This window comes from Dermacentor andersoni, chromosome 11, assembly GCF_023375885.2.
Source record: "Dermacentor andersoni chromosome 11, qqDerAnde1_hic_scaffold, whole genome shotgun sequence".
Classification (NCBI taxonomy): domain Eukaryota; kingdom Metazoa; phylum Arthropoda; class Arachnida; order Ixodida; family Ixodidae; genus Dermacentor; species Dermacentor andersoni.
The window spans coordinates 37,382,613-37,404,118 of NC_092824.1; the positions used below are offsets into that span (position 1 = coordinate 37,382,613).

At 45.2% G+C, this 21,506-nt stretch overlaps 1 protein-coding gene across 2 annotated transcripts in view; it reads left to right on the forward strand.

Moving 5' to 3' along the window:
* The first annotated feature begins 45 nt into the window (after positions 1–45).
* Positions 46–21,506, forward strand: part of r-l (rudimentary-like) — a 32,255-nt gene continuing 10,794 nt past the window's right edge. The window contains exons 1-7 of one of the 2 annotated variants that reach the window (XM_055064336.1): positions 46–448; positions 529–627; positions 1,645–1,806; positions 8,741–8,844; positions 13,861–14,002; positions 18,949–19,077; positions 20,476–20,609. In XM_055064336.1, the coding sequence (XP_054920311.1) occupies positions 275–448; positions 529–627; positions 1,645–1,806; positions 8,741–8,844; positions 13,861–14,002; positions 18,949–19,077; positions 20,476–20,609 (944 nt within the window). In that variant the 5' untranslated portion in view covers positions 46–274. The remainder of the gene's footprint in view (positions 449–528; positions 628–1,644; positions 1,807–8,740; positions 8,845–13,860; positions 14,003–18,948; positions 19,078–20,475; positions 20,610–21,506) is intronic. The other variant, XM_050167682.3, reaches the window with a different exon arrangement.

Sequence of the window (21,506 nt, forward strand, 5' to 3'; positions counted from 1 at the left end):
TCATGCCAACGATCCGCTCGACCACGTCGACGTCCACATCTGTTTGCACGTCCAAGTTTTTCGCACGTGACTCGCGCCTGGGTCGGCTTCGCAAACTGCGCGGGATATCTGTAGCGGGTCCCCTGAAGACGATTTGCTTAAGCACATCGCTGGGCCCCATCGCGCTACTGATCGAGCCGTCGCCTGTGTACGTAACACTGTTGATGTCCAGTTGTGACGCTCTGTTCGTGCCGAGCAACATCGACGAGCCCGTTCACGTGTTCCGCCTGTGACCATGGGAGAAACTCTGGCGTGCGAGTTGGTTGACGCCGGAGCCGTCAAGTTCGGCACGTTCACGCTGAAGAGTGGCATAACCTCTCCGTTCTACGTGGACCTCCGAGTATCCGTGAGCTACCCGAAACTACTTGTATGTATACTCCAACTTGTCGACCTAGCATGGATATTACAAGTAGGCATGGTTGGATTGTTGCTGTGCAGCCGACTTCCACTTTAAAAAGAAGGAAAAAAAACCTCCATTTCACGTTTCAGCATGACATCGCCGATGCTGTCGTCGCCAAGATCAAAGAAGACAAAATCGAGGGCGACCTTCTGTGCGGGGTTCCATACACGGCGCTTCCCATTGCTACGGTGAGGTAACACAGTTGTACGGTGCTACAGACTTCTAAGGCGCTTTTCGAGAGATTTGGTGTTTGCCAGACTTCCCCGATGTTTTGACGGGCTTTATTATTGCTTTTGCAGGATCAGATAGCTGTTGCAGGTCATAGCATTGCATTTCGACGTGGACGAATTCATTTCTCTAACGCTTTTGGAAAGCTTCTCCGTGTACGTCAAGGTTTAGCATTGTCGAAGGTGCCTATTCAGCTTTCTGGCGCCCTTACGCTATGGGCGTGAAAATGCCGTGTTTCCAATAATTTCGTTCCAATCAAGGATCATATATTCTAAAACTCTCATCTGTTCAACATGTAGCGGCACTGCGTCTCTGGCTGTTCATATGCCTTTTATATAAAGTATTTTGAGAATTGAATATAAATTTCGGGACAAACCGCATGACTGTAGCCACCATATGTTGGACGAATAGTTGCGACCATAGGTTATAAAATAAATTTCAGGTAAAACCGTATGACTGTAATCATCATATATGCTGGACTAGTAATGTTTGACCACAGCCTATTTTAAGCAAGACATCTAATTCTTGATTCCTGGTTCCTGTACTAATTGGGACATAACTACTTAACAGTGTTATGCACCAACTAAGCTGGAATGTCATAATGCAGCTACAGCATTCCAAAGAAGGTGCAAGCATTAGTTGTGGAAAAAACATTTGGAGAAAAGCCTGCGGTAATCAACTTCGATTCTTTGACCAGTGCAAATGACCTCGCAGAGAATTACAGATGCAAGTCATTTCAGCACATGGTGTTGCAATAAAGCCCTTTAAAAAGATGCCGTTGACTAAAATCTTTACGAACCTTTATGCTGAGAATCACAAAAATGACTTCACTGAGATACTTGAACAGACGTCTAATATACAAATCAGTGCAGATGCGTGCAAATAATGTTTGCCTTTATTTTGTACATCCCAAATCTAGATCATTGTTGATGACGCTTGCAAGTAATTTTGCATTTGGTGACCATTCCCTTACGCAGTGTGTGTCGATGGCAACGGAGCAACCTATGGTAATGGTCCGCAAAGAAGTCAAGGCATACGGCACGAAACGCCCAATTGAGGGAACCTTCCATCCTGGCCAGAAGTGCATCATTATCGAGGATATCGTCAGCAGTGGATCTAGCATCATTGAGATTGCTCAGGTGTGTTGGTGTGGCTTCTAATACATGGAAATGTGTTGTGCATACTGACTAACATTGTGTTGCCGAGAGTCTCCAGAAACCCGCTTTTATTGGTGTTAGATTTTCAGGCAAGCCCGAGCAGTCTAAACTAGAGGAAAGAGTAACACTAAACCAGTTTATGCCAATAAGGTACTCATTGGAAACTATGCTCATTCATTTGTCAAAGAAGGGTTGATTATTATGCCCTGTTTCATACTTAGGAGGCCGCGCTGTGGAAGCTACTCATGTAAGGCAGTCATAGAAGTCTCACTCAGCATGTTTTGCAGCGAAATTTTTTTTTTATCCACGACGCTTTCTGTGGAATAGCTACTTCACATACTGCAACTTGTGGATGTAAAGTTATGTCAGGTCACATATTATTATTATTATTATCACACATGCATCTTTGTGCTTCCAAAATGTAATGTACTTTACTGGGTGTTTCACGAAATGCATTCAAAATTCCTTCAAAACAGAGAAGATGAGATAATTAAATGATTGCCTTTTGATTGCTTTTACCACAGACCCATACACTTGAACAATGACCCAAGGTAGTAATTAGACAAATAATTAGGGAGGTTAGACTAATTAACCTTTTTAACCATGGAACCCTGGGATTGATCCCAATGGAGGTCATGAAGCATGCCATCGTAGGAGCTCATAACCATTTCCAGGATAGACCTTTCTATGACATGCTCGCAAGCCATAAAACGGGGGCAAAATGCAAAAACACCCATGTACTTGGATTTCCATGTGCATGTAAAGAACCAAAGGCTGGCCAAATTTCCGGAGTCCCCCACTACGGCATGCTGCATAATCAAATCGTGGTTTTGGCATGTAAAACCTCAGATTTTTTTTTGTTTTTTGCTTTCCTCCTGCGTCTAATGAGCACCTGTCAGCAGTACTAAATGAAGCAATTTTGCCAAGGTGACCCATGTTACTGCCTAATTCAAACAAGAATGTCTTCTTTGTTGTTTAGCGGCGATGGCCTTTCATCTTTTTGTGATGCCGACTGTCTAGTGATCCCGCATGCCACTGCTTTCCTTTTTTTTTTTTTTTTTTTTACAGCTGAGCTGAGAACCTCGTTCACCTGTTTAGTGTGCACGCCCTTCTACTTTGAATAAGAATGGGTGACGGCCAAAACTGAAAGTTAGGTGTAATAAACAATCTGCAGATTGAATATTAAACTTGGTAATATGTTCCACAGCTGCAGAGGCAACTTTCAGGTAGACTTGGTTTATGGTCTGCCTTGTTTAATATTTCGTTTTTTACAAGTGAGCGTTAGTTGATTTTTCTATGTGATGTGTAGCGAGAGAAGATCGCTTCAGAATTTTTCATGCAATTTTATTAAAGCATAACAAAAACAATTATTTTCGTTCTGTCTTTCTTATGCGATAATGTCCAGTTCATTGTTTCATAAATGTCCAGCGCCACGTCTGAAAGGGAAATGTAAAATTTTTTAGTGTGCTCCGCAATGCGGTGCAAAGTGCTCTGATGAAGCAGATCGCTTCCTTGTGATTGCAAGGAAAACACCCAACTAATGTTTTCTTATTTAATGCAGCTGATTAGATTGACTTTCAAAGAGATTGCCACCACAAAGCACCAACCTACTTCACTTGTGATCAATGCGCTCAAATGAAGACGGTGTTGCAAGCTACTAGCTCTGGTTTTGGGGCATTGCAACACAGAAACAACTATATTGGGAGTACCCAGGCCATCAATTCAATCTTAAAACAATGTCTTCCTATGAAATAGAAGGAGTATAGGCAAGGTTTCCTTTCTTTCTTCTTTTTTCTTTAGAAATAAGAATAAATGAGCAACCAACCGGCAAGCACCCTGGCTGTTTCAAAAACCTTGCAATGTGTGTGCGTTTATCTTATCACACCACTGTGGCAGCAGAAGAGGCACAAATACCTTTTCTTTTAGGCAGCCATGATCTCTTTGTTTGCATGCCATACAACAACGTGACATTCTGTGAACAAACTCTTCAACGATGGAGGTGATATGTTTACTCCCCTCAAAAGGGGGCAGTCGTTTTAACCCCATAGACTGCTATTTCCTTCTCATTTCTTGCATAGAAATACAAATGTAGATGCTTGTAGGCGTGTGTACTTATGTTGTCAGGAGCGTCAAGAAAGACGCGGTGCATTGTTCTCTCTTTTCTTTCTTTTTTTTTTTTTCGTACTCCCATGGTGTCAACACGGCAAAAGGGCACCTAGGCTAGCCCACTCGCTCGACGCATACTCTTTGCTTGTGGTGCAACCGTGTGTCTATGGTGCACGGTGGGATTGCCCATAAAAGGTTTATTTCAAGAAGTTTACGCTGCCGATCCTTGCAGAGCATAATGAAAACTGGCTAATTTCACGCGGCAAAATGAAGCTGAACAGCCGAAGATAATTGCCACAATTGCCACGCCCTTAACGGACACCCATGAGTGACGAGACTGCTTGGGCCTCACTTCCGGCGGGCATCAAGCGAGTGTCCCTATCAAGCCATCATCTGAATCGCTTCGTGCTCGCTTGATGGGGAGGCACAAGCAGTTACGTCACTCGTGAGCATCTACGAAGGCCATGACGGTTGCGCTATTCGTGTGTTCGATTCCATTTTTATGTGTGAAATTGGCCGTTATTCATTACGGTGTATACATTTGCAGCATAAGCTTCCTGCAATTCTGGAAATGTTTATGAGCTGCTCGGATGGTGTGCTTCAAGTCTCCCATTGGGATGAATCATATGGCTCTTCTGGTTACAAAAGTTGGTATAGCTTGCGTAATTACTTGTCCAATTACTACATTGAGTCATTTCAAGTGCATGATTCTGTGGCAAAAGCAATCAAGTGAAAATAGTTTAATTATCTCATCTTCCCTATGTTTAAGGAATTTTGCAATAACTCATTATCTTTGTTGTGAGCCCAGGGGGCATGCTGTAGCTGCTGCAAGTGAAAGCATGTTATTCTGCCTGTTCGGAGGTCAAGAGATAGAGATCTCTGATGCCGTCAGTGCAGTAGTTAAGTCATATCATGCAGCAATCATACAGCTCAATGTAATGTGAGTGTTCAATAACGTGAGTGAGTAATGTGACACACCATTTTTTAGTAGCGAATGCCAGCAGTGAGAGGTATGTCTAGCCACGGCCGCTGGATTAAAAAAAAAAAAGAAAAAAACCAGGTGCGGCCTGCCACGTCAGGCGGGCTGCTGTGGGAGCGAACGTGACAGCCGTAGTTGCATTCTCGGCTGCTTGGCTCCGCCGAACGTCGCTAGCTCTCGGGGACGCGTTGGTTTCCACGGGCGACGGCGTTTGAAGCACATTCCTCATGCACTTTCTATGCCGATCCGAGACAATAGTCTCCGACTGGCAGCGCCGCGGCGGATGACAGCGTTTTCGATGCACGCGGCAGGCCGCACCTTTTTTTTTTTATCCAGCGGCCATGGCCTAGCCTTTGTAGGATCGCCTGCTATTTACACGTGAAGCTCAATATAATAAAATATTGGATATAACGAAGCAAAGTAAAGATATCTCACTGACATCAGCAAGCAACAAATACAAGCTTATAACGAGCATAAGATATGGTAAAGCTATTTTTTTGTCAGATAAGACTTTGTGATAGTGAGGCTGAACTGTATAGAGAGAGAGTGCAGTGGAGGAAACGAAGGGCAAAACTTTCCTGTTCTAAATGTCTCGCCAAATCCTCATCACTGGTACATCAGCATAACGTTGGGTTTTTAAAGCATATTTTTGTGTATTGTATAGAATAGTCTGTTTATCATTTACAATTAGGTGTAGCTACAATTCTGAAATGTTCGCTTCATATAGTGTCATCTTGCTGAGGGCTAGATCTTTTATCATAAATGTAAACTGGAACAGCCCAACAAAACAAAGATAACAGCTCATGCATCCACCGCAGGACAGGCGCTGATTGCCAACTGCGTTTTAACTAAAACAAAGCCAGGCTTTTGCAATCTCTGTCCAGCTCAATCTTGTGTACTCAAAACAGTATCAGCTACAGTCTTTTGAGCAAATGGCATGTTTAGAATGAGTGTAACTGATATTGCCCAGTACGTGGGTACACACACTGGACAGAGAAAACAAAAAGCTGGCATTCTTTCAATAGGACGCAGTTGGCAGTCAGTGCATGTCCTGCGTGTTTGCATCGCCGTCCCTGTTTGCGTGAGTTGTTTCAGCTTATGTCAACAATACTCTCATTGTTGTAAGGCAACATTTGCCTGGTGCAATATTTCACTGCTGCAAAGCGCATGCGCATGTGTCACAACATTTCCTGTGCTGTGTTCTCGAGAATGGATCACGCTTTGGCAGATTTGCCAGACGTTATTTGTTCTGGTTTTTATTTTTCTCACAAATATTTTGCAGGTCGTCTAGAGCACTGTGCACAACATTGCAAGTGGCTGGGTTTGCCATTCAGACATCAAAATACAGTCAAACTTTGTTGTAACGAAGTCAGGCCTGACACAACAATAATTTTATTATATTGTCACATAGTAGTGACGGGGGAAGAACACAGCAGCAAAAGTGTGAATGACGAAGCTAGCGTATTATTGGGCAAACGTGTGCCCTCAAAAGCAGGCTACACTCAAGGAAAAACGATAGTAGCGAACACAGTCGGTGATCGTCGAAAATCTGATCTGCTGGCCAAGCGTGTCGGCTTCTGTAGATGAGTCGTCAAAGTATCCAGAGTAATTGCTGGTGCCCACGTGTCTTCCCGAAAGTACCACGCAATTCATATCGCGCGCACAATCATTACACCAGCTTTGGTGACAACAGACAACAGATATAACCATAGATTACATTCCACTAAGTTCCGATCGTGCAAGGCACACCTCGCACTGAGCGATAACTTTAAGTGGTTAGTGGGTGAAATGCAGTCCTAGAGGAAAGGATAAGTAAGCGCACGTGTCAATATCTGATACTCGTTGCATGCTTATATTGGCAAGAAACAATTTAGATTTACTTTGTTTTATCCGATAATTGGTTATATCCAGGTTTGTTAAGTTGAGGTTCAACTTTAAATGCTATCAGCTAGGTGCAATCAGTGAAGCACTGTTTATTATTCAAGCAGCAGATGCTGACAGATGCACAGCGAACATTGTTCAAGCCTGACAAGAGAGCACTCATGTGACACACGTAGGGTTTCTCAAGGGCAGCATTTGTTTCTGAGACAGGGACCAGCCAGGACAACTGTGGGAAGCAAACAGACAATGTCATTGCTTGTTTGGATGGAATCATTGTGCATGACCAGCATCTCACGCATTGCGTTAATTCAAAATGCTTGCTCATAGGAACAATGTGAAGGATGCGACTTAACAGGGATTGTAGTGGCAGTCTCAGAGAACCTTTGCTACAGATGCGTTTAGCATTCTGTCTTGCAGTGAGATAATCGCCTCAACAGGCATTGCGAGTGCAGTCAACAACAAAAGTTTACGGGACGCAGAATTGGCAAGCAAGTTGAGTGCATGCAAAGCCAGGGCCATGTTGCCTCGAAATAAAGTTTTCAGTTTGCGTTGTTTTTGCTAGCTACATAGTGAGCCATTAAATTGACAGAGCAGCAATTCACTATTGTCGTGGAACGACGTCTGAAATGTTTATGCCTAACTGTACATAATCCTGATGCATATTTAGTGTCCTTAGATGTCAGACATGCAGTATTTAAGTCACTTAAAAAAAACGGTGCACCCACTGTGGTTGCTAAGTGGCTATGACACTCAGCTGCCGAGCGTGAGGTTGCGGGTTCAACTCCTGGCCGCAGCAGCCACATTTCAATAAGGGTGGAATGCAACATATGCTCATGTACCTAGGTTTAAGTGCCTGTTAAAGAACTGCAGCCGATCAAAGTTAATCCGGAACCCCCCACCGTGGCATGCTCTTGGCCTGTGCATTGCTTTGGGAGGAAAAAGCCTTTTGTGCTGGATGCGAGCGCGGCTGGAAATCAGCAGATAGAAGCGAGTAGTGCGTGGCTGAAAAGCAAGCAAAAACTTTATTTTGTGATCGTCCAGCCTCTACAACTCGGTTGCGCACCCTCTCACCATTTCCCTTTCCCGCACACAACCACGATAAGATTTTACAGTCAAATAGGGGAAAGGGTGTCTGGCTGCTGCTGTGCGACCGTGAGGCTGCCACAAGCCCATAATTTGAATTTGAAACAAAAGTTTCTGAGGTGACTTTTTGTCTCCTCCTTTGCACAGTTCTGCTGTGCTGTGGAGCTATTTTGCTTAATTGACATGCGTGGTTGTTCACTTGTGCAGACTTGAAAATGGGTGATGCTAAATGGCTAGGTCATTATGGAGTGCCATGTTTTCTTTCAATGCGAGAGCATTCTTTGCCTACCTGCTCCCACTTTGGCCTCGCTGAATATCTGTGTGGCCTCCAAATGATGATTGCATAAAAAAGAGATTTTAAAAATTTAGTCACTTGCAAGGAACTGAACTCAGGCCTGCAGTTTGGTAAGCTAGTTACCACCCTCAGTGTTATGCTAACAGATGAAAAAGGGGTGCAAAATTGTAGGTATCTTGCTTCAGCGCCTGACATCCCGTGATAACTGTCTCGCGCACAAGCTTGATAAAGTAAACAGTGTTGTAAGAGACGTTGCATAAAGTATGTGTGTGTGTGAGTGTTGCGCGAATGCTCTCTCATAACTTGGACAAACATCTTAGGTGGGTTCTGCTTGAATTTTTTTTAGCTTAAGCTTTTTAGCTTAAGGACACCTTCATGTGAGCTTGTTCTACATCAGTTGGTTATATTGCTTCTTCTAAGTAGTGGACCTTTGTAAAAGCAATACAAGCTTCGATTGTCTCATTGTCCTGCTCTGGGTGCACGCTTCCTGTGCCACTCTTGTTTCAGTGGGGAACTATGGTTTACCGAAGTACTCACAGCTGATTAACTTAAGAGCGTGGCATGGTCTGCAGGCGCTTTCCGCAGCTGGCCTGGTGGTGACCGACGCTGTGGTGTTTTTGGACCGTGAACAAGGTGGAAAAGAGAACCTGCTCAAGTGGAACATTCAGCTACACAGGTAAGGTTCCTGATTTTTCTGGGTTGGGTCTTCTATTTCTTAACACCAGAAAGCCCAAACACCTTTGCACATAAAGAAAGAAATCAGAAAAACTCATTCATATTTATTTTTGATTTTGGAGAGAACATTTATGCAAACAAAACAATAAAATGTTTTCTGAGAAAAATTTTATTAATATGTATAGCAATTAATCACAGTAAAATCTCTGTAAATGGAAATTGCTTGCTTGTAATTGGCACTTAAACGCAAGAACAGCCTTATCTATATTAGTTGGTTCTGTATTTGGGCAATGCGAAAAACGTTTTGTTAATTGGAACCAACATTTTTGCAACTCTCTGTAAACGGAACCAAAGAAGCAATGATAGAGTGCGTAAGCGTGGCTGAATGAGGACGTAGAAAAAAACAGATACACAGAGACAGTGCTGTCTCTGTGTATCTGCTTCTTTCTACGTCCTAGATTAGTCGCACTTACCCACTCTATCATGGATTCAAACCAACTAGCCCACCAACATGTTTTAACCAAAGAAGCAAGATGTTAAGGACTTTTCCAGAAAAGGGCAGGATCTGAAGCGTAATTTTTGTGACACCTGCCTTCTATTCAGAAAACCATCTTTAAAACACGGTGGGAAAATCTCAAGCAAGCAAAACTTTGATATCTTTTTAAGGCACACCATGTACAGACCTGGACAGCTTCGTGGCACTGCCACTCGCCAAAACAACCAAAATAACCAAACTAACAACCAAAATAAGGACAACCAAAATTTCCGACGCCTGAACAGTTGGTCGTTCAATAATTTTAGACTCGGCCCTGCATGAACTTATTCGGCCACTGACTGAAGCAGTAAAAGCTAAGTTTTGACACGCTGCCGGCACCTCTGCAAAACTGAAACTGGTGCCGCCTAGTCAGTCCAGTAGCCGTCGACCGTGCCCAAACCAACGGGAGAGACTAGCTGCTACATTGACTTCTTTATGCTGAAAGGCCAACTGCAACGAAATTTCACTTGGGCTAGTTGACTATAAATTGAATGCATGTACTATCATTCTAACCTTGGCTTTGCAGTAAAACACGCTGTGCAGAGGAAGGCTGAACACACCTTTCCTGTCCCAGCTTTCAGAGCTTAAGCGTGCACTGCATCACAGCAGGCCAGTGCAACGCGGACCAGCCATTGCGCACAAAGCACGTAAACTGCATTTTGATGAAGCTGCACAGGCTACATTTCGCGAGCACAGTCACTTACCTGTGGAAGATCAGCTTGCCAAACACTTTCTCGGGATGACTATAAGTACTATAAGTTGCAACGGCGCAGGAAAAGCAAATGTACATTGTATTCAGGGGCAATATTCTTGAGCGATCATTTCCCATGGTGCATCATCTTTGAGACATTTCATGCGTCTCTACAACGTCCGCGTTGAAGTTGACCAATGAAAGCCTTTCTGACACGGCTCCAAAAACACTGCCAGCAGGAACTGCATTTGTCACAAAGGAGAATGCAGCGTGACAGCCATGGTGTAGATGCGGTGCCAAACGATGCCAAAATGCGATGCTGCCAGAGCGAAACGGGTGAAAATTTACCATGGCCAGGGTCCGGCCGTGACTTTATGCACACTTTGTAGCGAGTCTCAATCTCATTTCATTCTGTACTACAGATGGCAGTAGTTGACTCGGTCTAAGGTGGGTAGCTAGGTTAAAGGCGCGGATCTGGTGTTTCCAGAGTGCCAGGCAGTGGCCGGCGAGGCTGGGTAAGTCATGCCCGCGACACTTAAGATCGCTAAATTTTGCTCTCTATAAAATTCAGCACGTTATACGTGTCCTGCAGCAGCGTGGTGATTGGTTGTTATCCAGCAAAAGCACACAAGTGCATGGCGAACGAGCACTTTGTTGTTTGTCAAAGGTGCAAACTCAGTGCGCTCGCTTCAGTGAACCCGAACTGTAGATAGGCCAGCATTTTGGGCTGGTTAGCCAACCTAGCGGGCGACGCACTCTGCTCCAGTGGCCCATGCGTGAGATAGGACATGTTCTATTTCCACGCCAGCAATGCTAGACTAGAGCATCCAATCTTTGCTGACGTAGCATAACTGCGCTCTAACACTGCTCTAATGCTGCTCTAACTTTTGGCTGAAGAGTTTGCAACAATTCGCAACTCGCCTCAGCTGCAGAAAGTGCCACCTGCCGTTCCTTTTGCAACATCTGGCCATGGTGAGAGACTTACTGCCTCAGAGCCGAGAGCGTGAAACCACGCGAGGTGAGCTGAACTCTTTTTAGTCTCCCAAAGTGCGCATTCCCATTTGCGACTTTGCCCCAGCTGTGTGGAACACTGCGGCCTGTTTTTTGATGCCCGCCTTGGTTGATGGAGGCGATAATAAATGCCTTCATTTAGAAAAACTCGTGCATGTTCCCTCCCTTAGGCCTGATCCCACGGTGGTTGCAACTTCTTGCAATACTTGGGCTAAAACTGACAGCGCTGACTGATATGGCTGCGGGTCAGTCAGGAAACTGGAGCAACTGCCGGTCCCGCTGGTCTGGTGTGATCCAGAAAATGGACCGATCGCACACGCAGATTGAGCCCCTGTATTTTCAGTGTGCCTGACCATTCCAAAATGAGTGGCCGAGCCAGCACCGTATTTTGCCTGCCACTCCTGGAGGTTCTAGGTGGAATGGTCCAGCCTGCCAGGTGGCATTGAGAAGCCATCCAGGTGCAACTTGCCACCGCATGTCCACGAGTCAGTAAGCATCAGTGAGACCAAGCAAAAGGCAAGAAGTGTTCTCAACGGCTCGATGGTTGATCTGTGCCAGGTCGGCACAGATCAACCCACATCCTACTTCTCAGTGGCCCTATGGAAAAATGTACGGACAAGCCTGCACTAAGAAGAAACGTAATTGTCTCTTTGTGCCATTTGAAGGACAGATGATTATGAACACCAGTCACCAGGCCATAGGTCTCTGCCTCCTAGTATGGGTTTCGTGTTCTCTGTATGTGGTGAGTTTCCTCTCAACAAAAGCCACCAACAGCCTCTCCTGCACCGACAGCAAGCCACTGGACATAAGGAGAATAAGATAACCCCAAATCATGACCGGAAGCACAGCACAACTGTGGAAGAGCTAACTAATATGGCACACCAGGTCAGATCTGGAATTTGCTTGATGGCTGCTGGCAGCAGTGGCGAGGACCACGCAGAAGGCCCCGAAGCATCATCATTGTCATAGAAGACTCCTGGCACTCCACAACTATCATCATCATGCAGCATCCCAGCATGACCTGCCGGGATCAAATCAATGCAATGAAAGACAAAGGCTGCTCCCTGATTGACGTGGACTTCATTGTCTTGGTGGTGGAGTAGTCGGCCCCTCTCAGAAAAACCCCGTGTGACGGTGGCTCATTTGTGGCCATAGGGTGATAATGAGGTGGGATGTGAGGATCCGCATGGACGTCGATATCTCAAGAGCAGCTGCACTCAGTTACCATGCAGTGGTTGCGTGTGCATGATAAAGAGGATTGCATGGGGAGAGGGCGTGCTCACCGCTTCGTCTGCCTTTCATGCCTTGCTGCAGCCAAGGCACCTACTTTCCTTTTTTTCTGTTTCTTGGAAGTAGAAAGACTACTACTTTTTACAGACTTTCGGAGACTCCTACACGCCATTCCCTTGATGCTACTTGGCCTTTAGGCTGAATGGTTTGCATTCAGCCACAACTTGTCTCAGCTGTGAAGACTACTGCCCAGTGGAACCCTTGCAGTGCGTGGCCATCGTGAGGCCACGCACTGCACTGCACTGGGGCCAAGAGGCGGGGTGATAAATAAATGGCTTCAGTCTGAAAGACTCATGCCTGTCTATTGGCCTGAACCTGCCATGGTTGCAACTCCTTGCAAATCGTGGGTTAGGGACGACAACTCTGACTTTTAGGGCTGTGGGGAAAGCTCTAGTGAGTGTGTGCCACTCTTCTGGCCTGGTGAGTATCAGAGAAGGGACCAGTCGCACGTGCAGATTAAACCCCTGTAAACTGTAACAACCGATGCATGGCACTATGGGCTATTTGTATGTGCAGAAGTGGTTGTACGGACACATTAAGGTTTGCATGACCGCTATCGCTGTGCACAGAATTAGAGAAACTTCATAACATAGCCCAAGATGGCAGCACACGTGAATCAAAATAAAAAGGAACTGGAAGCAGTGTCTTGTCAGATTCAACTATTGTTACTGCCAAATGTGTTGTAAAAAGAATAGCCAGAGACATTTCATTGAGCCACGTGGAAAAGTTTTTATAGACAGGGAAGAAGTTGAAGAAAATGGTGAATAACTTCAAGAGGGAGAGGACATACTATTCATAGTAGCAAATCACACAAAGAAAGGAAGGCAAGGTAAGATCTATTTGACAACTATAAGTTTATTAGGAAATCATGGGAGATTTATGAACAATATGATCTTTATTGTTCATACTATAAATTTCACATCTTTTTCTTATAAACATTTAGTTGTCAGAGAGGGTTTGTCTTCTTTTCTTTGTGTGTTGTTTCTTGTGTGCATGCGCGATAGATACATTCGAACTCAATCGGTCTGCTATTCTTCCAAAGGGGACAAAGCAGTGACGCAATGCACTATTTCAGCAGCACCTCTTATGCTGAGGAAATCGAACAAGAAAATCGGCCATTTTTCGGAGCTCTAAAGCGGGGCCAATGATGACTCGGTGTTGTCCAATATAAGGTCAATGTCTCCAGTCTGACCCATTGGTCAAGTAGTGTATGTTTGCCAATGTAGCCAATGTTTAGTCTTTATTGGCCCTGGTTGTTCTGTCTTTTCACTAAGGAGGCTTCATTATTTTCCATTGGTTGCACTGTTTAGCATTATTCAGAGAGCATATGAATAGCATGTAGACAAGAAAAAGCATTAAGTATATGCTCTGTGTGTTGTTTCTTGCTATCCCCCCCCCTTTTCTTTTGTGCCTTGAGCATGGCACCATCTAATTTCATAGTCACTGCCTTGTTGAAGACTTGGTGACAGTGGTTGTGAATGATGATGCAGCATCTTTCGCATCACGACCATCATGAAGAAGCTGGTGGCCAAGAAGCGCCTGAGCGAGGAAATGGCCAACCAGGTGGCTACCTTCGTGCAGACGGTCAAGGCGCCCCTGGTGCCTTCCCTCGTTTTGCCTTCTCCCAGCAAGGTTGGTCACGTGAGAGTTTACTGTTGGGTTTAGTTTGTTACACAGTCATTTAGAATGGAAGACAAACTTAAGAACAGGAACAGGAAGACAAACTTATCGTGTCTATCTCTCTTGTTTTTTTGGGAGCCAGGGAAGCTGGTTAGGGGCCATGAGCATGTCGTTGACCTTTGATGGCTCCTCATCAAGCAAGATCCTAACTTCAGAGACAAAAGCCTTTTTGAAAACTTCCTGTTTGCCTGTCTTGCTCCACGTGCCCTGATCCTATACCTACAATTTCCCAATCTGGCCACTCGTTGTGTAAATTTAAATCCAGTCCATTATAGTTTTATTTAAGAGTACTGAATGTTAAAAAATGAGTTGGGTTGGATTCAAGTTGAACCTTTGCATGTCGCGTCCCAATACAATGGCCACAGTGAACCCATGACGACAAGCGAGTATGATGATGTGTGAGCTATTACTTCAGAGCATCTCCACTTGTGCATTCATACAAATTAGTTATGACTAGTATTGTTATTATGTTGATATTGTTGTGCTTACTCCTTTTTACTGGTCAGCTCGCATTTGAGGAAACGATGAGCTTCCTTTATCAGCTTGTCATCGAGGCAATCATTGAAGCATCTGTAACTGCTCTGGTGGTGAAACAATAAAGCGTCCGCCTCCTGCGGGAGGTCCTCGGTTCGAATCTCAGTGCTGCCGAAAACCTGCCAGCTTTTCTTCTGGGTAAAGATGTACCATGATCTGGAATTTGGTTGTTTATGTAGGTGCTCATCTTGAGAGGGGGCCCTGTTAAGATTTACGAAGGTCTCTGGGCACCCCTTGCCCCACTGCAGCTTTGATAGAGACAAAGCGCTGCCGTTGGTGCTCGGCAACTATGGGGAGCTCCAGATGCTTGGAAGGACACCCACTTATTGGGAAGTTCGCAGCATCTTCCCCAATAAGGATTCCTTCTTACTGCAGCAATGGCCTAGTGATAGAGCATCAGCTTTGTACGCCGGAGGTGCTGGGCTCAAATCCTGGTGCCACCGGAAGCCCGCCGATTTTTCTAATGGGTAGAGATGTCTCCAGGCCTGGTGCTCAGCTACTTGTGGGTGTTTGAAACTGGAAAGGGGGCCCCGTAAAGATTATGTACGTAGTCTCCGGGTGCCCCTTGTCCAGCCACAGATGACCTTGTTGAAGAGCGTCCGCCATGCCTGTGAGAGGCAGACTCGAGCTGCCGCCAACTACCTACCAGTAAAATAGGTACACGCATGCTCCCGGCCAGGTGCACTGCCATTATGGGACCTTAATGCTTGGAAAGGGGTTGTTTGTTCTGAGCCTGAGGGTGTCCCTACCTAATAGGTCCATTGGGATGCTACATGGGAAATGACCGCCATGGGAGCGGCCCAAGTTGCCTTTTTTTTTGGGTGCTCACAAGGGTTATGACAGGATTTTAAAGGTGCAGGCTCCTTCCCCATGTACATCCCCCCTGAAGAAAGCCAATCACCGGGACGTGGGTATGCTTGTTCCCCTTTTTCGACAAACCAAAGGGTGCGCGGTGGCAGTGGGAATCGAACCTACGACATCTTGGAGCTGAAGTGGGCGCTCTACCGCTGGGCCACAGCTGCGGCAAATTCAAGTGAATACAGTGCTTCGTGTGATTCTTTGTTGTTTTTGACTGCATTTCCCTTCCCTTGCGCATTTGTTTCATAGCAGTGCACTGGGCAGTGCCGCATTGGTGCAAGTTATAAACTTTAAAAGTATGGCAGCCGCATACAGTAACTGACCTGACATAATGTTTGGCGTGCATGGTGCAGTAGTTGGCACTTGTTGTGTGACCACTAGCTAAACTTTGTATTGTTTGTTTTTCAATATGTGTCTTGACAAAGTGCATTAGCAGTTATGATGCTACGATAGTATGAACTGTACTTCATATACCCTTGCAGCATAGTATGATGTTTTGCGACTTCCTTCTGTTGCAAAGAAGTGGTACTGCATAGGGATACCATCTATGCATCGTAAGCAGTTTTCTTAGGAACATTACAGAGTCTCTTAAAGGATGTGCATGTGGCCTTCACCACGTTAGGACATTGCAAACAGAAAATGCGGTGCATGGATCATGCAACCACAACTATTTGCACAAGGTATTACACCACCAAGCCTAATCGTAAGAGCAGAAACTTTGCGAGAGCCTGCATGCACTTCTTGGTACAGTTGATCTTCATTACCGTGACAATACCAAATGTGCATTCTGTATGTCAGAGAAGGAAGTGTTGGCACATTGGACAATGGTCTCTTAAAGTTCTCAAAGCCAGTTTCACTGCACAATCAAAATCTATATTTTACCACCGAGGCAGATGTTATGTGCTGCACTGGCTACTTCTCGCGCGAGGCAGATGGATGCATGGCTCCTCATTTTTCTGTTTTATCTAGCTAACTAGTGTTTTTATCTCTTTATCTATGCTTGAGCAGGCACTGGGTTCTCTACTTTGGTACAACTTCCTGCGTGTGGTGCAATAGAAGATGCTATGGTGCACCTAAGGCCTGCCATGGCGACGAGCTGTACTCTCACTGTGGAGGAGCTTTCACCCTTTTGCTGTGGCACTTGAGCAAAAGGAGCAAGAATGTTAATCAATGTAGAAGTTTTTGCGAGTTGGTTAATCACAGTGAACAGTAGTTACTTGGAGTTGGCAGATAAGGGCACAAAAAAAGAAATAGAGCAGGACATATGAAGCACTACTTCAAGCTCATTCCTGCTGATATGTCCTTGTCTTGATCATTCATACTTCAGAACCTATGAGACAACGCCTTTGGATGGTGTGAAACATATAGAGGGGTTCTAAACCACTTTTATTGAAGTCGAGAAATCCATTTGACGTTAAAACAGACTATTTCAGAAATACGCTCTAGCAAAAAGTACTTCAGTGCGTTCAGCAGAAGCAGAGTTATTGGCAATCAAAGATCGCCTGTGATCCCCTTTGTGGTACTCCCTGTCCTTCTTCAATGCCTTGCACTCACTGCGAAGGCTATGGCAGAGCAGGGTGGTGCCCACAGCATTCTGCCTACTGAAAGTCACCATGATGTGCAGTTCGAATTTGATTTTGGACGTTCACATAGACACCACTACTTCAGATATTGGTGCCTACGAGGAGCCAGGCTCAGAGGCTATCTCAGCTTACGTTCGAGTTCCCGGTGTCTCATCCCTTTGCTGTGCTACAGTGTACTAGGTAGCTATGCGCGGCTATTCTCGCACCGAGTGACATGAGTAGCACATTTCCTTAAGGACTTATCTCTACGGCAATCACACAATTTTCGAGGGTCGAACAAACTTCGTTTTCATCTTCGCTCGTGCGAGTATGGCGCCAGCGCGCACATTGACTAAGCGATGGATGCTGCGTTCCTTATTTGTGTTGAAAGACTTCCAACATAACGAGCATCGACCCTGATGGCGACGCACCTCGAGGGTGTGCAACTCGGGAAGTGGATGACCTGTTTGTCAGATGTTGGCGCTCGGGCCTTGAGTCACGTCATCCACAGATACCAATTGCATCATGCTGTTGTCCTCGGCGAGCCACAGGAGTTCAGCGAGAGCGCTCATCTCAGCACCCCGCGGCGGCCACGGTATATATGCTACACTGCAGACGCACCCAACGTTCGACATGGCTACGTGCAACTGTCGTGGCTAACTATGTACGCGACAGGACTGGAGTGCATCATCGAGTTCATGTGCTCCAGTCCGGCCATGCTATATGGTGGGGACCAGATTTGGTCTGCACCAGATAGTAGCAACGTCCAAATTACACATTTTGCACAATAGTTCAGTACGAAGCCAACTCTGCCAAGGTGTCTAGCCAGGAGTAAGCCTGTGCTAGCAAGTGTACGTCTGGTCTGACGTTAAGTTTCCGATAGTCCAAGACTAGTTGAGTGTCTAAAACTAATAAAAATTAGTGAGACCAGATGGCTATGACACCGATAGGCAGTGTAGGCAAACTTTCATTCCTACACTGGTGGGCGCTGGTGAGCATTAGCAGATGATAATTGGCGATAGTGCAATAGTTGTACTTACAGAAGTATGTAATTCCTACCAAAATTCAAAATGCAGATTTTGGCTGTTTATTAAACTGCGTCAATAGATATACACGGTAACAGCAGGAAGAAGCACACTGATCCAAGCACCCTTCTTGATTGATGTCGGCTATTGGCCAATAGCAGCCGCTTATGGAAGCCTGCTATATGATGAAATAATGGTAGCCAAAATGACCGAGGAGAAGGCTTCTGTTGAAAAGAGAACATTTGAGAGAAAGGTAACTCTTCACTCTGCTGGCGAGTTCTATGGGTCGTGCACGACTGCAAAATTTGCCAGAGATGTTCACAGCAGCATATGCTATCCATGGACTGTGTTTTTTTGCCAAGTCCGGGCGATGGTTCAGGACCCCTTTAAAGTGAAGCTTTATTTGCCTCTTCTTCAGGGCTGAACGTTCGTTGCCGTTTCCTCGCTGGATGTATTTGTGGTTACATATAGACAACTTTGGCCACTGGATATGGGCCCGAATAGACGACTTGCTGCTGGCTGTCTGGCCTAGTGCAAGCCCTTGTGACAAGGCCTAGCCCTTGTGACAAGAAGAGTATGACACCTTAAATGTATTTAAACATATATTTAGACATGTATTGTACTTCAATTTGCATGCACATGTCATCAGCATTATTCCCTCGACAAGCATCACACATCGCCTTCGTCCTGATGACGTGAGCAGCCAACAGCTACAAGCGACAAGGCCGTGCTCCTGTCATTTGCTACAGTTGCTACCTGGCTAATTCAATCAAGCTTCATGCCATTTATATTGCAGCATTGCATTGTACTATCTGCGTGTTTTTTCACACTGTCTTGTCGCAATCTTTGATAGTGAACTGTTTCAATTTTCACAGTGCCGTGGCATACTTAGTGCAACTCCTGTGTTTTTTCCAAGCAGGAGAACTATGCCCACCGGAGCCAGGTTGCCCGCTGCCTGCTTGCCAAACGCCTTCTGGGTCTGATGGACCAGAAGCAGACCAACCTGGCGGTTGCCGTCGACGTCACCAGCACCGACAAATTGCTGCAGGCACGAAGTTCTCCCATATTTAAAACAAAGGCAGCCTGCAAAAAAATTTTACTTTGGCTAAATTAGTTATAAATGAGTCGTGCATGTTACCAAAGCAATCTTGACAAGGCAGCTTGTCTCGTCTAATTGTGTAATTTTTTTATTAACCCTTACTTAAGTAGTGTCTAAGCAGATGACGCGAGCACCTGGTAGTTAGCAAATGTGACACAGGTCACAGAACATGGCCTCTGAGATCTTCAGTGTGCCACCAGATCTCGGAGGTCATGCCCAGGCGCTACGCTAGTTCATAGTGCTTTAGGTTTTTAGTCATTTCTGAAGAGGAGTAGTGAAATATCTTTTTTTTTTTTTTCACATTCTGGTGGCAAAAATATTTTTGCAAACTTTCTATGCCACATCCATCATAATTAAGGCATAAAATATTGCGTTGAAGCTGCTTTATACTGGGTGTTTTTATAAAGACTTTGAGTAATATTTAAAAATAGCCGTTGTGAAATATAAGGACAGTTAATTCGGAGACATTCCAGTTATCCCATGGTCGCCACCACTGATGGCATGTCTCCGAGGGAACTGTCCTTATATTTCACTATGGCTATTTTTAAATATTACTTAAAGTCTTCGTAGAAACACCCGGTAAACACCCATACAGACACCCTTCATTTGAAACTGACCTTTTTACTCGGTTCCAAATGTCATTGCAGTGGACCTTTAATGTCTCAACTAGTTAGCATGCATCTTAGAGCAATAACTCTGAGGTTTATAGAGCAAGAATGTTAAGACGTTTAGTTTTTTTGCAGTGAGACAACAAATAACAAAGTTAGTTCTACTAATGAGTTCATAGGTTCTAAGTTATGTTAAAATATATATATAGGGGGAAAGCGAAATTTGAAATGCAGTCACAAAATATTATAGCAGAAATGGAAGTTACGTCACTTGTCCTGAAAGTATAGGAGTTGTGAAACCCTGCAAATAGGCTTTTCCACAAGTCCTACTGTAAAAACCAGTATATAGGTTGGACCGGAATATCGGTCAACCCCCAAACATTAATTCTAAATTTTTTTTTTAAGAAATGGTATAAACCTGCAAAAATGACCGGTATATAAGATAGGGGTCAATTTCTTGTTGCGTTTTTTTTTAACGTTCTACCTATATTTCGGTACTTATAGTAAGTGATGCCAAGATGGAGATGTTTGCGGTCTAAGCTGGTGAGAGGCATTGTGTCCTTGAGCACGTGCTGTCTTGCCCCACTTGCTTCCAGAGCAAGTTTTAGCTTGTGCTTAAACAGTACAAGTCACACCAGTCTAGTGGCAACCTGCTAGGCATGGAAGCACCAAGTCTTGGCGTCTGTTGTCTTGAACATGTGATGCTATTGCATGTCCCTTTGCCCCTCTGACATGGCAGCTAGCAGACCAGTTGGGCCCACACATCTGCATCTTCAAGACCCATGTGGACTTGCTGGAGGACTTCAGCCTGGACGCCATGATGCGTCTGCGGGCGCTTGCCACCAAACATGACTTCCTGATCATGGAGGACAGGTAAGCATGTTTGTTGTACCTCCGGCTGGCACACGTGGAGCGGCCTTCAGTCATTTAAGCACAATGACATCAGCCGAACGAAAGTCTTTTTATTCGATTAGTGGGGGGGAAAATTGGAAGACGCTTAAGCTTCACCTTCAAGATTGGAATGCGATAGCGTTATCGCACCTCGTTCGCACCGCTCTCTCATTCGCTCGGCATGCTCTTGAAGAGACGAAGGGGAGAAGCGGGCGAGTGGCGCGCCACCTGTCGGGGCAGCGCCGTACATTGCGAGGAGGGGGTCTTCTGTGTTTGCCGCAAGATGGCTCTGCATGTGTGCCAAGCGCAGAAGAAATGTAGCGGAAACGTACTTCGCTACTCGTTTAACTGCGACTTCTGTAATTTACATGCTCATAATTACCGATATACACCGCAGTATAACTTCCTATGGCACGTTTCTAAGGCAACACCACATTCACTAGAGGTGCTTTTGTCCCGCTTTGAACCATCGAACTTGTGGCTGAGTGGTAGCGTCTCAGTCTCACACTTCAGAGACCCTGGTTCGATTCCCACCCAGCCCATCTTCCAAGTTGTTTTTATTTATGAATTGCCTTCCGGGATTTTTCGCTCACGGCCAACGCCACCGACACTGACGCCGATGACACCGGCCTTTCTGCGACTTGAGCTCCTTAATGCTGTCGCTTTAATATGTACAATCAAGGGCCACCCGTGACACAACTACAACAGTTTTGCTGCTTCAGTGCAATTAAGGGCACACTACCATAGTGTCTAGTAGTGGCACAACATGGCTAGCAAAGTATGTTCAACTCATTGACTTGACCGTTCCTTTAATTCAACCAACATGAAAAGCTTGAGCAAACACTTTTACGTTTCTGCACATCACAGTCAAACCTCGAT